Source organism: Pseudonaja textilis, chromosome 11 (assembly GCF_049901715.1).
Source record: "Pseudonaja textilis isolate UNSWEBS1 chromosome 11, rPseTex1.2, whole genome shotgun sequence".
NCBI classification, from domain to species: domain Eukaryota; kingdom Metazoa; phylum Chordata; class Lepidosauria; order Squamata; family Elapidae; genus Pseudonaja; species Pseudonaja textilis.
The window spans coordinates 14,210,570-14,233,544 of record NC_142000.1 but is presented as its reverse complement, the minus strand read 5'-3'; the positions used below and the strand labels follow the sequence as shown (position 1 = coordinate 14,233,544).

The 22,975-nt window shown below is 40.1% G+C and overlaps 1 protein-coding gene across 2 annotated transcripts in view; it reads left to right on the top strand.

The window, feature by feature from the left end:
• The window catches only part of ZNF536 (zinc finger protein 536), a 322,579-nt gene extending 308,827 nt beyond the window's left edge, over nt 1-13,752 (top strand). The window contains exon 7 of one of the 2 annotated variants that reach the window (XM_087940650.1): nt 12,030-13,752. In XM_087940650.1, coding sequence (XP_087796776.1) covers nt 12,030-12,265 — 236 coding nt within the window. In that variant the 3' untranslated portion in view covers nt 12,266-13,752. The remainder of the gene's footprint in view (nt 1-12,029) is intronic. The other variant, XM_087940651.1, reaches the window with a different exon arrangement.
• Nucleotides 13,753-22,975: the final 9,223 nt, after the last annotated feature.

The window sequence follows — 22,975 nt, the reverse complement described above, 5'->3', positions numbered from 1 at the left end:
ATTTCAGGGTAATTCTCAACATCTCCACCACATTTCGTTAAATGTTAAAAACCAAAGTGAAGCCACTTATTTGTTCTTTCCATTCGTCTACCTCTCCTGTAAGCAGCATTTTCAACTGTCCAGGAGACATTTCCAGGCAAAAGTGCAAAAGTTACTCTTTTTGCTCTAATTCAGCCAATGGAACTTTATAGAATATTGCTATTTAGTGAGCAGGATTTTTGTAACGCCTCCTTGGTTATCCCTGGGACACATTCTCATCCTAAAAGCTCCTGAAAACTTTCATTATGGGAACACAGACAGTAGGAGCCATTTCAGTGGGTCTACCAATAGGGGAGAGGGTTTCACCCCTCCTCCCCCCTTTGAAATGTATATTGTGAGACTCATAAAGCAGAATAGCTTCATCAAAGCCATTATTGTATATTGGACAAATGCATTTATTCAGCATTTTCCACCATCCATATTATTATGTTCCTGCTTTAGGGCCATTCTGGACTACTGGGTAATATATACAGTATTTGAGAATATTTGCTGTGCAGAATAAAAATATGCCAGAAGTTTATTGAAGAGAGGGGAGGGAAATCTAAATGCACAGCAGTAGTCGCCAGCCATGTTATCGCTTGTTCTAATGTGGTGCCAAATTTGGAAAATGGGAACAGTTCCCAAAGACCTTCTTATTTACCATTATGCCTTTGAACTTCATCCCTGGCTGCAGGATACAGAATCACAGGTAGAAGTATAGATGTTCTCCTCACAAATGGTGGGAAGTTGTGGAAATGGCTGTCAATACCTACAGGGTGAATCAGTGATCCCAAGTGTCGTGTTTAACCCCTTTTCTATGTACTGATATCACCCTGTGAATTTCTCTATTGCGTTTTTATTTCTTTTATTATTCCTTCAGGTGGACTAGACAGTTACGAATGTGTCTTGAAGTTTTCTGGAAACATTTGGTAATGAGTGTATAAGGACTTACATCTCCCTTCTACCCCATACAGTCAAATAATTGATTTTGTTCTCACAACTTTGGAATAGGAGAATCCATTATAGGAGAACCCCTTGTTTGGTGGTTTCCTTCTAATATTTTTTCATGAATACATGGATGATGGTGATGATGATGATGTCCATTCAATAATGTCCAACTTGTAGCAATTCTATGGGCCAGATCACCACATCTTCTGATCTTGCACGACTTCGTTCAATGTTTCTAGGTTCTGGCTGGTGTCACCTTTGATGGTATTCTTTCTAATATAATTTATTGTCTCTTCCTCAATTGTGATGTGATCAGATGTGTGGCCTCAGGCCAGAATCCTCAACTGCATCCATGTTACTTGGGAAATTCTCTGTATTGAAATCCTCACCTCTAGAAACAGTGGTGGTATTCTACCGGTTCGGCTCGGTTCAGCCGAGCCGGTAGTGGCGATGAGCAGCAGAGACTGAACCAGTTCTCTCTACTGCTCTGCTGTTGGGCCCACCTACTTGCCCAGGTTCCCATACTCACCTTTAACCTCTGCTTTTGAAGTGCATCTGCTTTGCGCGGCACAGAAGAGTGCTGCGCGGCAGCTGCTGAAGCAACTGGGAGAGTGCAGGCTTGGAGGAGGTGAGTTGGAATGCCTCTGCGCCTACACAAAGTGTGTGTTTGGTGTGCGTGTGCATGCAAAGTGTATGCACATGACCAAGCCATGCTCACTGAACCTGTGGTAAAACATTTTTAATCCCACCACTGTCTAGAAAGCATGAAGGAAAACTGGTTGATAGCATAGATGTTTTATTCAAGTGATCTGTGATGTTATAGGAACTTCCATTTGGGTTTCTGAAGTTGTCTTAGGTAAAGGTAAAGGATCCCCTCGCACATATATGCTAGTCGTTTCCAGCTCTAGGGGGTGGTGCTCATCTCCATTACAAAGCCGAAGAGCCAGCACTGTCCAAAGACGTCTCCGTGGTCATGTGGCTGGCATGACTAAACGCCGAAGTCACACAAAATGCTGTTACCTTCCCACCACGTCGCTATTTTTCTACTTGCATTTTTACATGTTTTCAAACTGCTAGGTTGGCAGAAGCTGGGACAAGTAACGGGAGCTCACTCCATTACATGGTACTAGGGATTCGAACTGCCGAACTGATAACCTTTCGGAACGACAAGTGATTTGGTTGCCTTACCTTGTGCCAAATCACTGTTTATTTAGCCAAGGTTGATGATTTTTTAGAAATGGCAAACCTGGTGCCTCCTAGCTATTTGTGATGATACATCCCACAGCTCTTTGCCTTGGGCCTCGTTGATTTACATGAACTTCAAAACATCTGGAAAGCAAATTGTGACTGAATGTTTTCCTTCCGGGATGAAACTTCCAAATAATTTTGAGCACTGCCAAAATAATCCTGATGATAACTGGAAGGGGAAAAAAAAAAAAAAGAAACATAGAGTGTAAACTTTGCATTTGTTTGCATGTTTCTAATTTATTTATTTGCTGGTTTACATTGTATTGAAAAGAAATAGATATCCTCTGGGCTTTGATTTATTGCCCCTTTGATAGCTTTTAATGCTTACGGCTGGACAATCCTTATTTCTTGGGTCTTTCTCTGAATCTTAGCATCAATGAATGTTTGCATGTGTGATACACTTTCTATTTGCATCTGCGTGCAAATAATATCCACACCAATATGCAAAACAATAAAACATAGCATAGTGGGATGAGCAGAAGGCTTTTTGAGTAATAGACTATTGGCATTTTTCTTTGAAATTACCGTTTCTTGCTGTTTTGGGAGAGAGCCATGATTTTGCTGCTATTAGTACACCCGTAACAATCTGGAATTAATTCCTCATCTCAGCCATATGACTGTTCTAATGGTCTTTTTTACACTTCTGAACAAACCCTACATATGTGCCTTTTAATATGACAAAGATTAGATTTTTTTTTTCCTGGTGCAATGGGATATGGAATTTGGATCCAGACCAGGTATTCATTTAAAAAGTCAGAATTAATTTACCTTGACCATGGAGATAAAACCTCCTTTAATGTTGATTACCTTACTGTCTCTCATATGTGGGCATTTCTTTGTTGTGCTTTAAAATAATGGTTTCTTATTGATACCAATAAATTAGTAGGTATTAGAATTACAGGAGGTAATCTGTTGATTCTCATGAAAATTTGGATGCAATTCAGAGATATATGTCCTCAATTATTTTCCTTTCTGTGAATAATTTCCTCAAGTAGACCATTATGGATTCTGAAGATTCCCAAGAATACAATGAGTTCTTTCATCAAAAGAAAGATCCATTGCTATAAATAATAGATCAGAATGAATCAGAATGAATTTTTATTAGTCATCTAGCTATAAAATAGACAGATGCAATCATATACCAGTTCGGAGTTACCATGGGTGGTCAATTACTGATAGAAACATAATTTTGGCAACTTTCATTGTAAACTTTACATTAGAACTTTCCCTGCCACTTAACTAGAAATCATTTAGGTGACTATAGTAAAAGTTGTAACAGCTTCTTTCTGACTATAAAAATGGTCAGTCTGTCTGTCTATGAGTTGAACAATGGATGGATGGATAGATAGATAAATATGAACTTCCTAATTATTTGGTTGTGCAGAATCATGGATCTGAAATCTGCAAACAGAATGACCTTGTAGTCAAGAGTAGATAGATAGAACTCAAGTCTTAAATACATTCTATATGCATTGTGAGTTCAGTAATGCTACCTCTTAGAAAGCATCAGTTTATCATCTTAGATGTCTTTGGTATGTAAGTTTGAGACCTATGTTTGTCTTAGTTCTCTTTAGCATCAGCTCAAAGAAGCATGCTCTTTTTTTCATGCCTGTCTTAATCTGTGGGATTATTGTGCATATTATTTTGTCTAATATATCTTTTTTTTTTTGCAAATCTTTTTCTGTAATCATATTTAAATCTGTAGCTCTAAGCTTCAAAATTCTGTCTCTGCTAAGAAGAAGATGAGTTTCTTACAAGCATACAGCAATTGGAACTTCTTAAATGTGATGCAATTCTTGGCTCAAAGAAAAGTATCAAATTATGTTTTATAAGTGTGCATGTAAATAGATATTTAAATATGGATCACTGATCACTGATCAAAGCTGAAAGAAGGGATATTATTTACGTACCTTCGGTACACTCCCTGTGATGTTTAATTGCATTCACAAACTAGGGCAGATGAGACCTCCTGAAATGATCAAAGAGATGTATTCTCTGAATTTATTTCCGAAGCAATCCACCTTAATGGAAAAAGATGAGTGAAATTGCTTTTAAATGGCTACGACCGAATGTGTCAAGTAAACTTAGCCATGATTTCTTGCTAGGATGTGGAATTGTTGGGGGAGGGGCTTCCTTCAAAACAGAAACTCCATTTTGGAAAGAGAGTTGGGCAAGGAATGAAGACCTTGATTAAGGTGTTACAACCTGACACTAAACTATTGGCAGTGCTCAATTTACCACTATTTGAAGGTATGATGGCACTGAAAAAAACGGTCTTCACCAGTGGTGGGATAATTTTTTTTTAACTACCTGTTCTGTGGGTGTGGCTTGGTGGGTGTGGCATGGGAAGGATACTACAAAATCCCCATTCCCTCCCCACCCCAATAACCTGCTTTCCAGCTCTGTTCTCCTGTGCAGGGCAACCAAAGAAGACCCAGCTGATCAGCTGGGACTCAAGGGGAGGCAGAGAGGTGATATTTTCCGATTCTCTGAACTGCTCCAAATTTCCACTACCGGTTCTCCAGAACTGATCAGAACCGGCTGAATCTTCACATTCAACCCTCTGGTCTTCACACTCACAACTGTGGCAGCATTCCTATGGTCAGAATTCTGGCTCTTGATAACCAAGCAAGTTCTGACCATAAATTGCAGTGCCCCTGAGATCATGTGATTGCCATCTGTGACCTTTCTAGAGTTATTCTGACAAACCAAGTCAATGTGGGGGAATCTGGATTCATTTAACGATCACGGGAAAAGAAAAAAGCAACAAAAATCAGGCACGTCTCACTAAAGGACGATTGTGGTTGTTGAGAGCTGTGGGCTCCTATTTTTCAAGACGCAGATCACCTATAGAATATCTGGGATGGATCATCATCTCCTTTTTATAACCCCATAATCCTTTGCGGGGTGGAGCCTGGGCAACTGAATGGAGCAGAAGTGTTTACTGACCGGGTGCCCTTCCTGTTGCCAATGCTGAATTTTATTCAGCAGGTAAGTTCTCATTGTGCACAGAGAGAAATCTCTCCTTCTACCTAGGATCGAACTCACAGCCTCCTGATTGTGAGACGAGAGCTCCACTCCCTAGGCCACCACACCACTAGGAGCTGGGATGTATGTTCCTGCCTATAATCATTGGGAAGATACTGTAAGGGAAATCGGCAGTGGGTTGTGCTAATTTCAGAAGCATCGGGGGACACCTTTAGAATGGCCGTACACAAACACGAGAGGGGCGCACAAGTAGTCCTCAACATTGGACCACAGTTGGGATAGAAACCTCTGTCACTAAATGAGGTGGTTCTAAGTTGAGCTGTACCACCTTCTTGTGTTTCCATACCGCCATTCTAAATTGAGTCCCCTGATGCTTGGACTCTCTGTAACTAGCATAACCCACTGCCAATTTCACTTACAGCAGGGGTTTTCCCAAATCCCCCAGTCCATGGACTGGCACTGGGCCACGGCACGCCAGAAACCAGGCTGCAGAAACAAGCGAAGCTCCACCTGGGTGATGTAGGCAGCACGCAAAACTACACACCCAGAGGTGGTATTCAGCAGGTTCTGACCAGGTCTGGAGAACCAGTAGCGGAAATTTTAAGTAGTTCAGAGAACCTGCAAATACCGCCTCTGACTGGCCCCGCCCCCATCTATGCTCCGCCTCCCATTGAGTCCCAGCTGATTGGCTGGGTCTTCTTTGGTTGCCCTGCACAGGAGAACGGAGCTGGAAAGCTGGTTAGTGGGGTGGGGAGGGAATGGGGATTTTGCAGTAACCTTCCCCTGCCATGCCCATAAAACCACACCCACAAAGCCAAGCCAAGCCCATAAAGTCACACACACAGAACTGGTAGTAAAAAATTCTGCACACACACACACACACACACACACACACAAACACACACACACCCTGTGGACCCGAAAGAAACCTCTCTCCACAGAACCAGTGGCCCCTGGTGCCCAAAATGTTGGGAGATGCTGCCTTACAGTATCTTCCAAATGGCTGGAACATAACATCCCAGCTACTCTGTATGTGATCAACGTCTTGAAAAATAGGAGCCCACGGCTCCAAATCCTCCCCAACTACCATCTGATAAAAAAAAAAAAAAATGGTATAAATTACTTGCCTTCTTATCTATGCCTGGTTATTTTAAGATCTTGCAGCCCGCAACCAGTTTTGAGCAGTAATTAATGGACGGTGTTACCCAGGAGAAATGGGCACTCCGCTTTGGCCCCTAGTTACGAGCCAATTGCAGATGTTGCTATCTGCCGTAAGACGGAAGATCTCCAAGAATATTTCCACTCCCCCCTTTTTTTGTGCGACTGGTGCTTCAACAATGCACCGCACTTCTATCGTTCTTCTACATTTTGACCCTCACTGCGTATACATATCTATATATTATTCATATCGGATTAAAAATTGATATGCTCCTTACCGCTGTGGCAGAGCACAGTGACAATACAAATTAACTTATTGTGTACTTAACTTTTCACAATGTGAAATTTGATGCCCCCCGACCCTCCCCCCAAAAAAATTTGGGGATAGAAAAACAACAACAACAGAGTGAAGAGTTAATGCTTTCCTGCTCATTTAAGACCGTTGAGTTAACTGTCTTAATACATTTGCGCAGACAGTTGTCTTCAGATGTCTTTGTAACATGGGCAGGAAGACGTTAAATACCAATGCTGAAGTCTTAAGGATGCTTATTGGGGAAATATGTGGCTTAATTCCAAGTAGAGAATGCAAAAGAAAGCATTTAGAGTTATGAAAAAGTATTGTTTAGCTATCTGGCCCCCTTTCTCCCCCCACCCAAAAAAAACACCTTCTAGGTAAGTGCTTAATGAATTACAGCTAATCTGGAATGATGTTTGCTCTTGATTAAGCCTGCTCACTCGATGGTAGTCACTAGCATCAATTAGGTAGATCTAGAAGGCTGAAAAGTAATATCGAACAATAGAACAAAAATTGTTTTCTAGAGCAGGCCACCAAAAGAGGGTTGTGTAAATTTTTAATCCCCAGTGGAACTTATTTATTCTGCGCTATTTATTAGGTTGCCGAGTCATGCATTGTGGACGGGGTGTAGACATAGAAGTTTATTTTAATTTCTAAGCCTATTCCAAGACTCAAAACATCTTCAAAAGAACCACAAGATCAGATGAGGCCAATTGGATTGGGGGTGGGGGATGGGGGGTGGGCAGAGCTAGAAAAACTAGGTATTATCACTACAGTTCTGTCACAGTTTTGAAGGATGGGAGGGAACTCCAAGGTCAAAAGAACTTTTTCCAGTTCTATTCCTGCTCCTCAGCTTTTGATTTCCGATTTTTAAGAACTCGTTGACACCTTTCTTCAACAGATAGATTGCTCATGAACAAGCACCTCTTCGCTTCACTTCAGTTCAGCCCATGGGTGTCAGGAGCTTCGTTGTTGCTACCACAAAATCCCTGAGCACATTATAGCATAGATTCTGTAGATCTTCCAGGTAATAAGGAGTTTCAGCCTTAGGTTCCACTGAGCAATTTATCCATTAGTTGTTTCTGATGAACATTCCTGAGTTTCAGCTGTCTCTAGTTTATTGGTTGAGTTGGGTTGGGTTTTCTCATGCACCTTTGATGTTCAAATGAGAAAATAGTTTATATATATTTTTTTCTTACTTCGTCATTAAAATTTCATTTCAATGTATGCCAGTGTGTATACAGAGAAAATGACAAACATTATCTTATCAATCTTATCTTACTTATAATTTTCGTTTGAATTATACTGTACAATGAAGCAGATTAGGAGGGATTTAAGAGTTAATCTCGATCCATTCCATTGAATGGGAACTGTCAGAATTTACACTTTCAAACTGAATGCACAATTGGATCACCATTGTCTTTCATTGGCTGGAAAATGTTGTCATTTAGAAAATGTGACCCTCCATCTCAAAAACTAAGGAATTGACTTCTATAAAGTTGCCAGCTGATAAGGGCATGTTAATGAGGATTCCAGTTTTCAACTTGAAATGAAAGAAAGTTTCTTTTTTACTAAATATTACAATATACTTCTTGGCTCAAGAATGATTCAAAAACAAAACTCATAATTTAAGTGAAAAAATAATTTTAGGATAGGCTTTTTAGGATAATATATATTTTAAGTCATGTAGCTTAAGGTTTAAAGTGGATGTTCCATTAAAAACAATCACATGATGCTTTTCACAAAAAAAAGTATTCTAGAATTTAGGTTTACTATGGTATAACTTTCATAACCATACTCAACTTTAATAATGAGAAAACTGCAATTCAATATGCAAAATGAATCTATATATATAAAAGCTAAATACCACTCATGCGCCATCACAAAATCTCCAGAACCATAAAGTCTATAAACTTGGAATTTGGCACGTATGTTCCTCTTGGCTTCTAGGTGCTCACTAAGAAAGGATTTTTCAAGATGACTATCAGAGCATTAGTATTTCATATATTATTATTATTAACACCCTCTGATGCTAAGGAGTTCTACTTCTCCTCCCCACCTGAAAAGAAATCTCTTACAAATGCAAAACACAAGCAGAGGAGAGGAGTTTCAGTTTCAGTTTCACAGCACCAAGCAGTACAGAACAGTTGAACTAAACCACGCCTACGCTCCTTGCTGTCTCCTTCTTGCTCACACAACAAATACTGTTTCAGTTTCCACAAGCCCTCAACTCTCTCACACACTGACAGGACACTGGCCAGATGAATACCGATGGATGCTGGTAGGCAGAGGCACAAATCCCACATACACACACTTATTTTCCTCCCCCAAAACTAAGCCCGATCACATAGTTTTGTAGCGAAGCACAGGTATCAAGCTAGTTAATATATAAAGCAGGTGAAATGAAAATGAACCAGAAATAGACATCATCTTCTCCTAAAGCCAAGATATCAATCAATCAATCAATTAAGCAGAATAGAGCTGGAAAGGTCTTTTAGTCCAACCTGCTACTCAAGCAGGAAACCCTATTCCATTTCGGACAAGTGGCTGTTGTCAGGGTTCTGGCAGTTACTCCAATATAGTTGACAGCTGTCCTTCTTAAAAACCTCCAGTGATGCAGCACCCACATCTTCTGGAGTCAAGCCGTTGCACTGGTTAATTGTTCTCACTGTTAGGAAGTTTCTCCTTAATTGCAGGTTGCTTGTCTCTTTGATTAGTGTCCGTTCCTCAAGATATCACCTTTGGAAAAAATAAAAAAAATGATGTAAGCTTAAGGTTAGCAAGCCATAGTTTAACATAGAGTTGTTCCTTCTGTTATGGAGATGAACATGCAGTCCATAAAAGGCACTAATTCCTCTTTTTACAAGAAAATTTCATCCATGGCAGAATTTCATCTAGGAAGAACGTTTATAATCTTTATAACAGCTTGCCTTCAGAAGTTGTGGATGCTCCATCACTGGAGCCTTTTAAGAAGAGACTGGACAGTTACTTGTCTGAAATGGTATAAAGTGTCCTACTTAAGCAAAGGGGCCAGACTAGAAGATCTCCAACATCCTTTCCCTCTCTTATTTTGTTATGTTAAGCTGCAGGTTGCTAAGTTTACGTGTTTTGCCTTGAGCTCCTGGATGAAAAGATGGAATAGGAATCAAATCAACGTAGAATTGAGGAGGTTCATTCTTCTCTCTAACATACTTGTGAAGGATATGCTCCCCTGAACCTGCGCAGACAGCCCAAGCAGGAACAAAGGCAGATAACTCTTCCTCATGTGTGGGAAATAGATCGGGTTGTCCAATACCCTTGGCGTTTTATGTAGATGGTCAGGCATATTTATTTATTCATTCATTTCAGCAAATTAAAGTAAGCTAAGTGCATTTGACCTCAGATGGCCCCGGTTTAAGTTAATTTGAGAGACAAAGCTTATAATGTTCCAGTAAAACACATCAACCAGCTTCCCAGCATAGTTGAAATTGAAATGTGATTGCTGAAACATAACCTCTCAAGCCAGATACATGAATTTTTAGGCCGGCCCAGAATAATCTCACACAAAATGTGGCCTAGGCGAGAAACAAACATACAAAAGGACTGCACCGTGCATTACAACTTAGCTCTCTTTCTTCCTGCATATACAATTTCTATCTAGCCAGGGACAAAGAAATGGGAGGTGGCAAAACCATTTTACTGAATGATTTTCAGGAAGAAGAAAAATTCTACAATAGTTCTCAAAGATTAAGTACGTTATTAGTAGTACATCTGGCATAGCTTTTTTCTTTTCTCCCCAGGATTGTGAGCCAGGGAAATTTGTGTTTCTTCACAACACTTTCAGATAAGCTCAGCACAAGCCAAACCCATGCTAAATTAGTGTGGAGATGTCCATGGTGTTAATGGCCTTCATTTTCCTACAGTTTGCATTTTTGAATGTTGCATTGTGTTATTGGTTGGCTTTATTGCTCTCTATTTTGGGATTACTTCTCAGTTAGAATCATCTCGAAGGTTCTTGTAACAATAAACTAACATTGCTGCATGTGGAAAAGACCCTGATGTTGGGAAAGCTTGAATGCCAAAGGAGAAGGGAATGGCAGAGGATGGGATGGTTAGATAATATCACTTGATGCTATGAACATGAATTTGGGGAAACTCTGGGAGGCCGTGGACAACAGGGGAGGCTGGCATGCTGTGGTCTATGGGGTTGTGAAGAACATGACTTAGCAACTGTATAACAACAAAGCATTACGGTGTCTGTACCTGATTGTTCATTTGGAATGGTATTAGCCATTAGTAGATATATCTTCCAGTTTCCTTCTTGATTGATAGGTGTCACGGAAGGGAGGGCTGAGGATCAGGCATGGCTGCAAAGTGAGAATGTCCCTAAACCATGATATGGATACTTACTTTTGTATTTGTTTGTTTGTTTGTTTGTTTTGTCAAGTGATAACAGAGATATAAGTATAAGGTATAAGTATAAACATGGTTACAGGTAGAAGTATAAACATAGTTATGAATACATGAAATGGATACATATAAGAAAAATAAAAAGAAACAATAGGACAGGGACGGTAGGCACGGTTGGTGCGCTTATGTACGCCCCCTACAGGCCTCTTAGGAAGGGGGTGACATCAATAGTAGACAGTCTAAGGTTAAAGTTTTGGGGGTTGGAAAGAAACCACAGAGTCAGGTAGAGTATTCCAAACATTGACCACTCTGTTGCTGAAGTTGTATTTCCTACAATCAAGTTTGGTGCAGTTAACCTTGAGTTTGTATCTATTGTTTGCTCTTGTATTGGTTGAAGCTGAAGTATTCATTGACAGGTAGGACATTGCGATGTATGATTTTATATACTATACTTAGATAGGACCAAAGGCGGCGTAGTTCTAGGTTTTCTAGGTCTAGAATTTCAAGTCTGGTGGCATAAGGTATTCTGCAATGAGTAGGGAAGTGGAGAACACTTCTTGTGAAATATTTCTGGACTTTCTCAAGTCTATATGTATATGGGTATGTATGTCATACCCCGAAGGAGAAGGAGATGGCAGAGGGTGAGATGGTGAGATAATGTTATTGACACAATGGAGATGAATTTGGGCAAACCTGGAGGGATAGTGGAGGGCAGGGAGGTGCTATGGTCCAGTGGGGGTCATGAAGAATCAGACACAACTTAGTGAGTGAACAACAACAACTAAACCTACATGTGAAACTGAGGACCTGGGTGAAGAGGGGACAGGCAGACAGACAGTAGTCATGTATAAACCTAGATGGAGAAGCAATGGTCAACTTAAACATAGGTGTATGAAAAACGGGGAGGCTCTATTCTACGTTGTTCCTCTACAGAAGAGTAAAAAGATGTGAGCATAAACTAATCTGATCTTTGTCTGTTGCACAGGTCACAGGCCTTTTCAGTGCAGATACTGCCCCTACAGTGCCTCTCAGAAGGGAAATCTGAAGACTCACGTTCTCTGTGTCCATCGCATGCCTTTTGACAATAGCCAGTATCCTGATCGCAGGTTCAAGCGCTCCAGAGTTGACTCCGAGACTTCTGGGACTTTAGAAGAACCTTCCGCTGTCAAACCTGGCAGCTCAGCAGAGTTAACCGAGGAGGGCAGCAAGCTTCACGAATAATGCAACCGAACAACTCAAAACTGTGCACTGCAATATTACTTTAGAGTTTTACGATACGCATTGGGATCACGGAGTGTGAGCTTAAAACGGCCTTCTGTGGACAGTCCTTCCTTCCATTTGTGCAAATGCTCAGAAGCGTACACAAACATACACACAAACACAAACACATCCCTGTAAGTATGTATGTACCGGGTTTGTATGTATGGGGGAAAAAAAGCAGGATGGGGGTGGGTGGGGAATCCATTCCTTGAAAATGGCTGTTCAACTGTTAGCTGGTGACAAATTCTTCCGAACAAGTAGGTGGCTCTTAATTCAAATGGGTCACAACCCCAAAATTGAGGACATTGCAAGATTTTTTGAAAGAAAGAAAGAAAGAAAGAAAGAAAGAAAGAAAGAAAGAAAGAAAGAAAGAAAGAAAGAAAGAAAGAAAGAAAGAAAGAAAGAAAGAAAGAGACACTTCCAATGTGAAAATGGATGGGATTTTTTTTTTCTCAGCAATAGTGGTCTTACCAGGAACAGTAAAATGGATACCATTGGATATCGATTTCCCATTGCCTTGAAGATGGTGGGAATGTGTATGGGTGTGTGAGGGGTTGTGTTTTCAGTGCTGAAAACACCTTTTTAATATGACACCAACCACTGTCATTTGCCTCGCATAATAATGAGACGTGTGGGTTGACTGAAATGGTGCCAGGCTGACCGGAGCTGTCACTGCAGAGAAAATCAATTTGGCTGCACTACAGGAGAAATTCTAGTTTGTCCATAAGCCACGGTCAGTCCTGACCTATATTGAAAAGGATTGTGCTTTTACGTTTTAATTTTCAAAAGATACACACAGACACACACAGCCAGATCTACAGACATACCCACCGACAACCGACCAGATAAATTAGTGGAATTTATTGGGGGCGGGGGGGAAGTATTGTAACCAATAAGAAACTGTTGATCTATTGTAAACTTTCTTTGGGGGCTGAGGTGTGATTTCCTCCCAAACTCAATCTGCAGTATTGATGGGTTGTTATAGAAGGATTTAGAGATGTCTATTAAAGAACATACTGGTTAGGCCAGCTAGTTAGCCTTATCTAGAGGAAAGACTAGTGCAGATAATTAGTCCTTCCATAGAAAACTTGAATGAAGTCCCACATCAGATTCATTTTCATAGAGGTTTATTTCTTCTTGTCAATAAACAACCCGGTATTTTGAGAGGGTTTTTTTGGGGGGGAGAAGAAAATTTTGCAGCCATTTGATTCTGAACTATGAATTTTGTCTTGGCTGAAAAGAAAAGAAAAAGAACAAAAAAGTATGGAGCAGAAGTACTAGAAATATTTCTTGTTTTTCTAAGGGGAGGCGGGGGGGAAAGGTATGTTCTATATTTTTGCAAATTTTAGCTTTTTCTACTAATTGGGCCCTCCAAATTGAATTCTGTGGCTTCTCATCTAAGAAGCTTTGGGTGTAATTTTAATAGAAGTCTTAAATGGAAGGGCGGGGGGAAACAAAGGAAGGAAAGAAGAAAGAAAAAAAAATAAGTAAGACTTATAATTCCTTGTGGCTTTGGTTGGAATGACAAAATTATGAAGCTTTTTCAGGCAGTTCCTTTGTGAACGGTATAATTGGTGTTGTTCCTATAGGCAGACAAGTATTAATTTCTCCTCAAAATAAAATCATTCAGGAAAGGAAGAAAGAAAAGGAAAGAAAGAAAGAAAGAAAGAAAGAAAGAAAGAAAGAAAGAAAGAAAGAAAGAAAGAAAGAAAGAAAGAAAGAAAGTAAGTAAGTTGATATATCCTTGGAGGCTAGGAGCACAGATGAAAACACGAGAGCCTTAAAAGACACTCCCCAAACAGCAAAAATGTAAATAAAATTTGTAGCAGTCCTGAAACTGAGAAAGTGGAGCGGGGGGAAAAGAAGAAAAGAAAGTTCTCAGGTTAATAAGGATTATCATTTGCAAATTGTTGTCAGAAAAATGAAATCAAATACAACTGACACCCATCCTACTGAAACTTCAGTTAAACTGAGGTCGCCTTGCGCAAGCTGTTTTTTTTTCTCATTTTGGTTTTAATTTTGATTTTCTTTTTCCTAACCTAGTTCTCACTGCCTTACTTAAATCAAGTTGATCGACTGAATGCAACTGTTTCTTACGATCCTAAGGAAAGGATCACCGTGTAAACGGAGGACTTTCTGACTGTAGTAAGCTTTAGGGTTTTCACTGCACTACTGTGTTCGGTGACTGTGATTCGGTCACTTGCTTTCTTCATGTCGCCTTCAGTATCTTAGCGAGAAAAAACAATAAGAGGGAATAGAATAATAATAATAATACAAAATATCCCACATTCCATCTTCTTGCACTTTTTTGCAGCTCCTTTCAGCATCCTTTCATGGTTTCTGAGTATTTTCAGATACGACAGGCAATAATTCTGTTTGTGACACTGGAATCTTTACTTCCTGTTCTTTGTGATGTGTGTGTTGAATCCACTTAGTCTGGTGCTACTGTCCTCATTGTTTTTTGCCTCCGACGTTCACCCATTTTTTTTTTCACTCTGGAACATTTGTAACTTGAAATACAAACAAGTGACAGGAGCAGTGAAATACCATCAGCTTCTGAATATCATCACGCTTCTCATATCTAAACATGTCAAGTTTTTTCTCTGTAACTTCTGTAGTCTGTGATATTGGTCAAAATACTGTCTACATTCCTAAGCAAAAGAAAATATATATATATCTATATATATATATATATATCTTGGAGAGATTCTGAGATCAATAGAGTAGAGGGTTTTGTTGCTATGCTTGTAACAATTAGGAAAAAAACTTTGTATTTAAAGTTTATTCTTGGTCATTATTTATTATTATAAGACATCAGTTGACAGAACTTTATTCTGGTATAGAAGTATTAAAAGTTGTTTTCCCCTTGCCAGAAAATGACTGTTTTTATTTTATTTTCTTTCTGCTGTTAGAATAAAAATGTCTTTGAAGCAGTACAGTTTTATCCAGTGTTTTATGCAATAAAACTTCTGCCTCTGGGGAAATAAAGAGAAAGGTTTTTTTTTTCCCAACTTCCTTATGTTTATTACAAAGTCACCAGTTTTTTTTTTCACTTCTGTTTTGTACGGTTTGGGGAAAAGGTAGGTAACTGTCAAGTCACAGTTGGGCCATTCAATGACTTGCAAACTGTTTTATCTCCTTATTTTTCAGAACAAATCTATACAATATCTAAATCCATCTTTTTATATACAGGCACATACTGTAGTTATAGCTTAATTAAAAGATTGTTGAAATTTTAGCATACGGTAAACAGTTTTTGTGAAGCTGTGGCTGTATTATAGAAAAAAAGAAATTGGATTTATCAGGCATTGACCATTTTATATAAAATATATATTTAGCTTCTGAAAATAAGGGGGTTGCAGATATAGTAAATTCCCATCTATTGTGAAACAATCTACAGTGATAGAAAGTTGTAAAATCTAAGAGGCAGCTCATTTTTTCCTTCATTTATCCTATGTGTAGTCTGATTTTTGTACAGGTACTCCTTGACTTACAACCATTTATGTAGTGACTGTTCAAAGTTACAACAACACTGAAAAATTGAGTTATGACCGTTTTTCACCTTTACAACCATTGCAGCTTTCCCAAGGTTCAACTGACTCATACATATGACCGCTGCAGTGTCCTGAAGTCATGTGATCCCCTCTTGCAACCTTCTGATAAGCAAAGTCAATGGGGAAGCCAGATTCATTTAACAACCACGTTAGTAACTTAACAACTGCAACGATCCACTTAACAGCTGTGGCAAGAAAGGTCATAAAATCGGGCAAAACTCACTTAATCAATGTCTTGCTTAGCCACAGAAATTTTGAGCTCAGATTTTGCGGTTGTAAGCTGCGGACAACCTCTACTCAGATATAAACAAAGACACGGACGTCCTTCTGATATATGTACTGTACTACCCAACCAGCTTACAGTCTTAGCACCTTTCAGGAAGTTAAATTTCATGCGGCCTAGGATAGCATTGTTAAGTATTTTAAGAAATAAATAAACACACTCTTCTAAAGGAAGGGAAAAGTGATGCCAGAGGCAATTGGCAAATCAGTAATATCAACAGAAGCTGGAAGCTTTTGGCAGAAGGATAAAATCCCCATCCCTCCATCCCCATAAGTGTCGAGCTCTGGCCTCTCATTCAGGAGGCGGTGATTTCGATCTTAGGCAGAGGCATATTTTTCTCTCTCTGGCCACACTGAGAATATATCCTGCTGAACAAAACTCCGTAATGGCATCAGGAAGGGCATCTGGCCATTAAAACACTCTGCTAGCTCCATTCAGTTGATGACAGATAACAGATAATCAGAGTTGGAAGGGATCTTATAGGTCATCTAGTCCAACCCCCTGCCCAAGCAGAGGGCCCTACACCATTTCTGACAAATGGCAGTTCAATCACTTCTTGAAGGTCTCAAGTGATGACAATCCCACAACTTCCGAAAGCAAAAGCTGTTCCGTTGGTTGATTGTTATCACTGTCTCCTTATTTCCAGGTTGAATCCCTCCTTGTTCAATTTCCATCCATTATTCCTTGTCTAGCCTTCTGGTGCCTTGGAAAATAGCTTGATCCCTTCCTCCTCTCTGTGGCAGCCCTTCAAATATTGGAAGACTGCTATCATGTCTCCCTTGGTCTTCTTCACTAGACTAGCCAGGACCACTAGACTAGCCAGGTCCTGTAACCATTCTTCATATGTTTTGGTCTCCAGTGCCCTAATCATCCTGGTTGTCCAGTGGACTCAGGGCCACCACACCTCTGGGGATGGGGTGATGGGGAACCTAATCATCCTGGTTGCCCACCCCTGCAAGGGATTATGGTGTTAAATGAAGATGATAAAATTCCCATCACAATCTTACATTGCAAGCTCTCTAACTTTGGGGTGAATATGCCACACTGCAAACATATGAAAAGGGGCGTGACCAAAATCAGCATGAGCCACGCCCCCATGGATGCTACAGAAGGAAAACGATCGCGGTATGTGATGTTTTATTATTTCAGGGGCTGATGTTTTCTTCTGGTGTGTTATCTCATTAAAAAAAAAGTGCTTAAGGACAAATCGCAATTCTTAACAGATCAGGATGAAGTAAGTATCAACCTACACCTATGCATCTAGAGGCTGAGCTGTAAATGTGTCAGTTGCACCCACCCTCACACAGGCACACAAGATGCAATCCACTACAACACAAGAGAAGCAGCCTCACCTGCTTGTTCATCTGCCCACTTGACTCAACCCTCCATTTAAATGAGAACTCATCATTTCAGAGCCCAGTTCATTATGGTAAGTGTACGGATGGTATTATGGTAAGTAGGTAGTCCTCCACTTTTTCCTTTTTTCCTTTCACAACTGTTACAACAACACTGGGAAAAGTGATTTATGATTGACTTACAACAATCACAGATTCTTCAAGAGTCATGGTGGTGCAGTGGCTAGAATGTGGTACTGCAGGCTAAATCTGCCAACTGCCAGCAGTTCAAGTCTCACCGGGTCCAGATTGACTCAGCTTCTGAGGTCGGTAAAATGAGGACCCAGATTGTTGGGGCAACAGGCTGACTCTGTAAACCGCTTAGAAAGGGCTGCAAAGCAGTATGAAGTGTAATATAAGTCTAAGTGCTATTGCTATTGCTCTGTTCACATGACCAAAATTTGATGCTTGGCAACTGGCATGTAGTTATGGTAGTTGCAGCGTTCAGGGTTATGTCCAATGATCAAAGTCAATGGGGAAGGCAAGGCCATTTGACAGTCATGTTAGTCACCTAACATAACCATCTAACAAAAGTTATAGCCTGTTTAGACAAAGAGAGAGCAGAGAATCACTTCCAAAATTGCAGATTCTCACATTGCATCTTTGTGTATGTATGTATGTATGTATGTATGTATGTATGTATGTATGTATGTATACACACACACACACATGCAAAAACAAAACAAAACCCAGTCCTCCTAAATTATGAAACTGAAGCTTGAACTTCAATGATTATATAATCCCATTCAATGTGGCAATAAATGCAGGAAAACTGGGGTATCTCCTATTTTGGAGCCTATATAAACATATCGTCAGTAAATCTAAGAAATACCAGTAAATCTAAGAAATACCAATACCAAGTCCTATTTTAGAATTGTTTTCAGAATTGCTAAAAATAAAATTTTCAGTTCAGAACACAATTCTGTCTACTGGGTTGGATGCAAATATAGAGTACACTGATAAACATTGATGGGAATTAAATTAGTCAAGTCTAATTTCTCCAACTGCTTAAAAGATTTATTTTGCACAAGACTAGCCTGGTTCCAATCCATTGCAAAGAACATCCTTCATCAAAAGATGGAAGAGCCATTAATCTAATTCAGAGTCCTGTTTAATTCAGCAGGGCTTCCTTCCAAGTCAGCATATCTAGTACTACAGCTTTACTCAGATATTTTTTTCCCTTTTTTACCAAAGTTGATTGAGCAATTCTGTAGTTTGAATGCTAAAAGAATTCTTTCTACAAATAGAAAGACAAATTGCCAAATGGTGTGGCATTCATCTTGAACACAGTTTCTATTATATTTAGCAAACAATGCTTTCTTACTAGAAAGCTGTATCTGCAAGTCAAAGGCAAATATTGTGGGTAATTCCAGTTCCATTGTCCATCTGTTACACCTTTCTTGGTAGATTAAAACTGAATTTAAACCTTGCATGTTCAGCATCTGAGCTGAATACAGGTAGTCCTAAGCTAACAACCACAACTGAGCCCAAAATTTGAAGTTGCTAAGGGAAAAAATCGTTAAGTGAGTCTTTCCCTGTTTTATGACTTTCCTTGCTCCATTTGTTAAGGGAATCACTGCAGTTGTTAAATTAGCAACGTTTAAGTGAATCCAGTTGTAAGTTCGAACGATCCGCTAAGTGAACTGTTGTAAATCAAGGACTGTCTGTACTGATCTGGAGTACTGATCTACCATCAGAGGTGGTATTCATCCGGTTCTGACCAGATCTGGAGAACCGGTAGTGGAAATTTTGAATACTTTGGAAAACCGGCCAATCCCACCTCTGACTGGCCCCGCCCCCATCTCTTCTCCGCCTCCTGAGTCCCAGCTGATTGGCTGGGTCTTCTTTTGTTGCCCTGCACAGGAGATCGGAGCTGGAAAGCAGGTTAGGGGAATTGGGACAGAATGGGGTTTTTGCAGTAACCTTCCCACAGGGGTGGGAATAAGGGATTTTACAGTATCCTTTCCCTGCCACGCCCTCCAAGCCACACCCACCAAGCCATACCATGCCCACCAAGCAGGGGTGGGATTCTACAGGTTTGCACATATTTGCTAGAACCGGTTGTTAACATTCTAAGCAGTTTGGAGAACCGGTTGTTAGAAGAAATTACTGACCTAATCCTGTAAGGAAGGCAGGAAGGAAACATTCTGGCATTGCTTACAGAACTGTCTGTCCGTTAACTCTTATTACATTCTTGGCAGGACTAGACTTCCTGTCTCTGAAACTTCTCTGGAGTTTTTTTCCCTCCTTTGCTGGTACTTTGCTTGTGTGGAGTGACCATTCAAAGTTACAATGGCACTGAAAAAAGTGACTTAAGACCATTTTTCACACTTATGACTGTTGCAGCATCCCCACAGTCAGGCGAGGAGATGCGTGCCTTGATGTGTGTGATATTGAGTTGGCCACACCCAGCCAATAACATGACCACCAACCTACGTCCACCCAGTCACATGACTAGCAAGGCATGCCCACCATCTAAGCCACACCCACAGAACCAGTTGTTAAAAATTTGAATCCCATCCCTGCCACCAAGCCACGCCCACAGAACCGGTAGTAAAAAAAATTTGAATCTCACCACTGCCACACATTGATGCCTGTGCATGTGGTGTACCACAATTTGGCTAGGTTAAATAAAGTCTAGGGTGTTTCACTGCCTTTCCTGACTAATTATCTTTGGTGAGCTCTGATCTTCAATGTGATAATTGCTGTTATCACGTTGATAACCTGAATGTGTGAAATTGTTATCACAGAACTTTGCCTCTTTCTCACATCAAGCAATTATTCAACCATGGGAGATGGTTGGGGAGTATATAAGATTTTAGAGGAGATCTCAAACTGAACAGATGGACTTTTCATTTCTTTACCCAGCACTGGATTTATAGAAGACCTGACTGGGATCCAAGGGCTGCTCTGAAAATAAAGGCAGGTCATTCGTGGTTGCTGTGAGCAACTTAACACACCCTCCATATCCCTAGGAATGTTCCATGTGGATCACAGCGGACTCAGATATGTGTATGTGAATGAGAGGGAGAGGGAGAGGGAGGGAGAATTTGATTTCTACAAGTCACTTGATCAATGAGGCCTTCCATTCAAAAAGAAGGACTCTGAAGGTTATTTATTTATATTTTAGACTGCAAAATATTGAGAAAGAAAGAAAAGAAAAAGGAAACAAGAAAACAATGAAGGAAGGAAGGAAAGAAAGAAAAAAAAGAAAGAAAGAAAGAAAGAAAGAAAGAAAGAAAAGAAAGAAAGAAAGAAAGAAAGAAAGAAAGAAAGAAACAAGAAAACAATGAAGGAAGGAAAGAGAGAGAGAAAGAAAGAAAAGAAAAAGGGAAAAAGGAAACAATGAAGGATGGAAGGAAGGAAAGAAGGAAGGATGGAAGGAAGGAAGGAAGGAAGGAAGGAAGGAAGGAAGGAAGGAAGAAAGAAAGAAAGAAAGAAAGAAAGAAAGAAAGAAAGAAAGAAAGAAAGCAGGCAGGCAGACAACAAAGGAACAATGAAGGAAGGAAGGAAGGAAGGAAGGAAGGAAGGAAGGAAGGAAGAAAGAAAGAAAGAAAGAAAGAAAGAAAGAAAGAAAGAAAGAAAGAAAGAAGAAGGCAGGCAGGAAACAAGGAAACAATGAAGGAAAGAAGGAAAGAAAGGAAGGAGGGAAGGAGGGAAGGAAGGAAGGAAGGAAGGAAGGAAGGAAGAAAGAAGGAAGGAAGGAAGGAAGGAAGGAAGGAAGGAAAGAAAGAAAGAAAGAAAGAAAGAAAGAAAGAAAGAAAGAAAGAAAGAAAGAAAGAAAGAAAGAAAGAAAGAAAGAAAGAAAGAAGGCAGGCAGGCAGGCAGGCAGGCAAGATTTTAGCTACATTGGCATCTTTGTTGGGCAGAAGGTGAATATCTTGACAAGACATTCTCCATCTAATTCCTAAATAGCTTAATGTTTCTCGTTGAAACTTGTGCAAGGCCTAAAATCCCTCACTTGGCTCATCCCGTTAGGAAGCAAACTTCTCGTTTTTTGTTTGACACCTGTACTATAATCCTCCAGGGTGAAGGCATGGCAATTTGTTTTGGGAATCGCAAACACAGTTTCACCAAAATGATGCTTAACCCTGGGAGTCTTCTTGTTTCTGGGTATCCTTGTGGGACAAAAACTACGACCAGAAGGAAGAACACTGATAGATATAGCAGGACAGCAAAAGGTACGCTGGTGAGCTAACCTTTCAAAGGGGAAAATCTGAACAAGATGAACAAAACCGCAAGAGCCAAGGAATCTGCAGCTCTTCACCTGTTGGTGTTGCTAAAGTCATATTCAAAAAGAAAGGGAGGGAGGGAGGGAAAGAATGAGAGCTTCAGTGGATAGGGAAATCGCAGGAAAAGAGGAGGGAAGAAAATTTAAATGATCCCAGAGTGAACTGTTTTGCTGTTAATACAGAAATACAGAGCAAGACACATTTAATGGGCTGTATTTTTTATTATACTATGCTGAATAATTAAGTTTGAGGCTAAGTGTCACATAGATTTATCTTTTAATTAAAAAAGCATGGTTCACGCATATTTGAGTGGTAGTCCAAATAAATGCAATATAGAAATTTATGTTTGTTTATCTAGGTGTTAATTACCTAGAGATTGTTCTGGATTACTTCTTTTTATAAAGTGTCATAGGCTCGTGTCAGAAGTAATAAAGCTTAACAGGGGAACCTTATCAATTTGCTAACTATAGTGCCGGTGTGACCTGAAAGAGGCTGCAGATGTGTGTCTATGTATGTGCATGTGTGCAAACTTTGCAAATGTTCCTTATAAGGAGGCCACTCAACATATAACATGCCCTTCCTTGCAGAAGGCTATTGTTTTCATTCGCTTGTGATAACAGTGTGCAGCTGTGTTATATTGCTTCCCAAAGTGCAATTTTTATACTCATGCTACAAATTGCCATTTGCATGAAAGGCAGGCTTTCAATGAATGAAGTCCCGTTTCCAAAATCAGTACATTATAGTAGCGCTGTCTGGGCTCTGAGAATAATTCTTTATTGAAAAGCCGCCGGAAATACACTAGGGCTGATTTTTAGCGAGGGAATATGCAGTCTCACCTGGCGAAATCAGTCTCTGCTGTAACGTGGATTTGCAAATGAAATAGGACTGGAGGTAGGGTTGCTTTCTGATACCAGGTGCGGCACCTGAGTCACGTCCACTGAAGATGCTTTTTTATGGAAGGTCCTATAAATAGCAGTAGCATTTAGACTTATATACCGCTTCACAGTGCTTTACGGCCCTCTCTAAATGGTTTACAGAGTCAGCCTATTGCCCCCAACAATCTGGGTCCTCATTTAACCGACCCTGGAAGGATGGAAGGCTGAGTCAACTTTGAGTCAGTTGGGATTGAACTCCTGGCAGTGGGCAGAGCCTGCAATACTGCATTCTAACCATTGTACCAACAAGGAAGGAAGGAAGGAAGGAAGGAA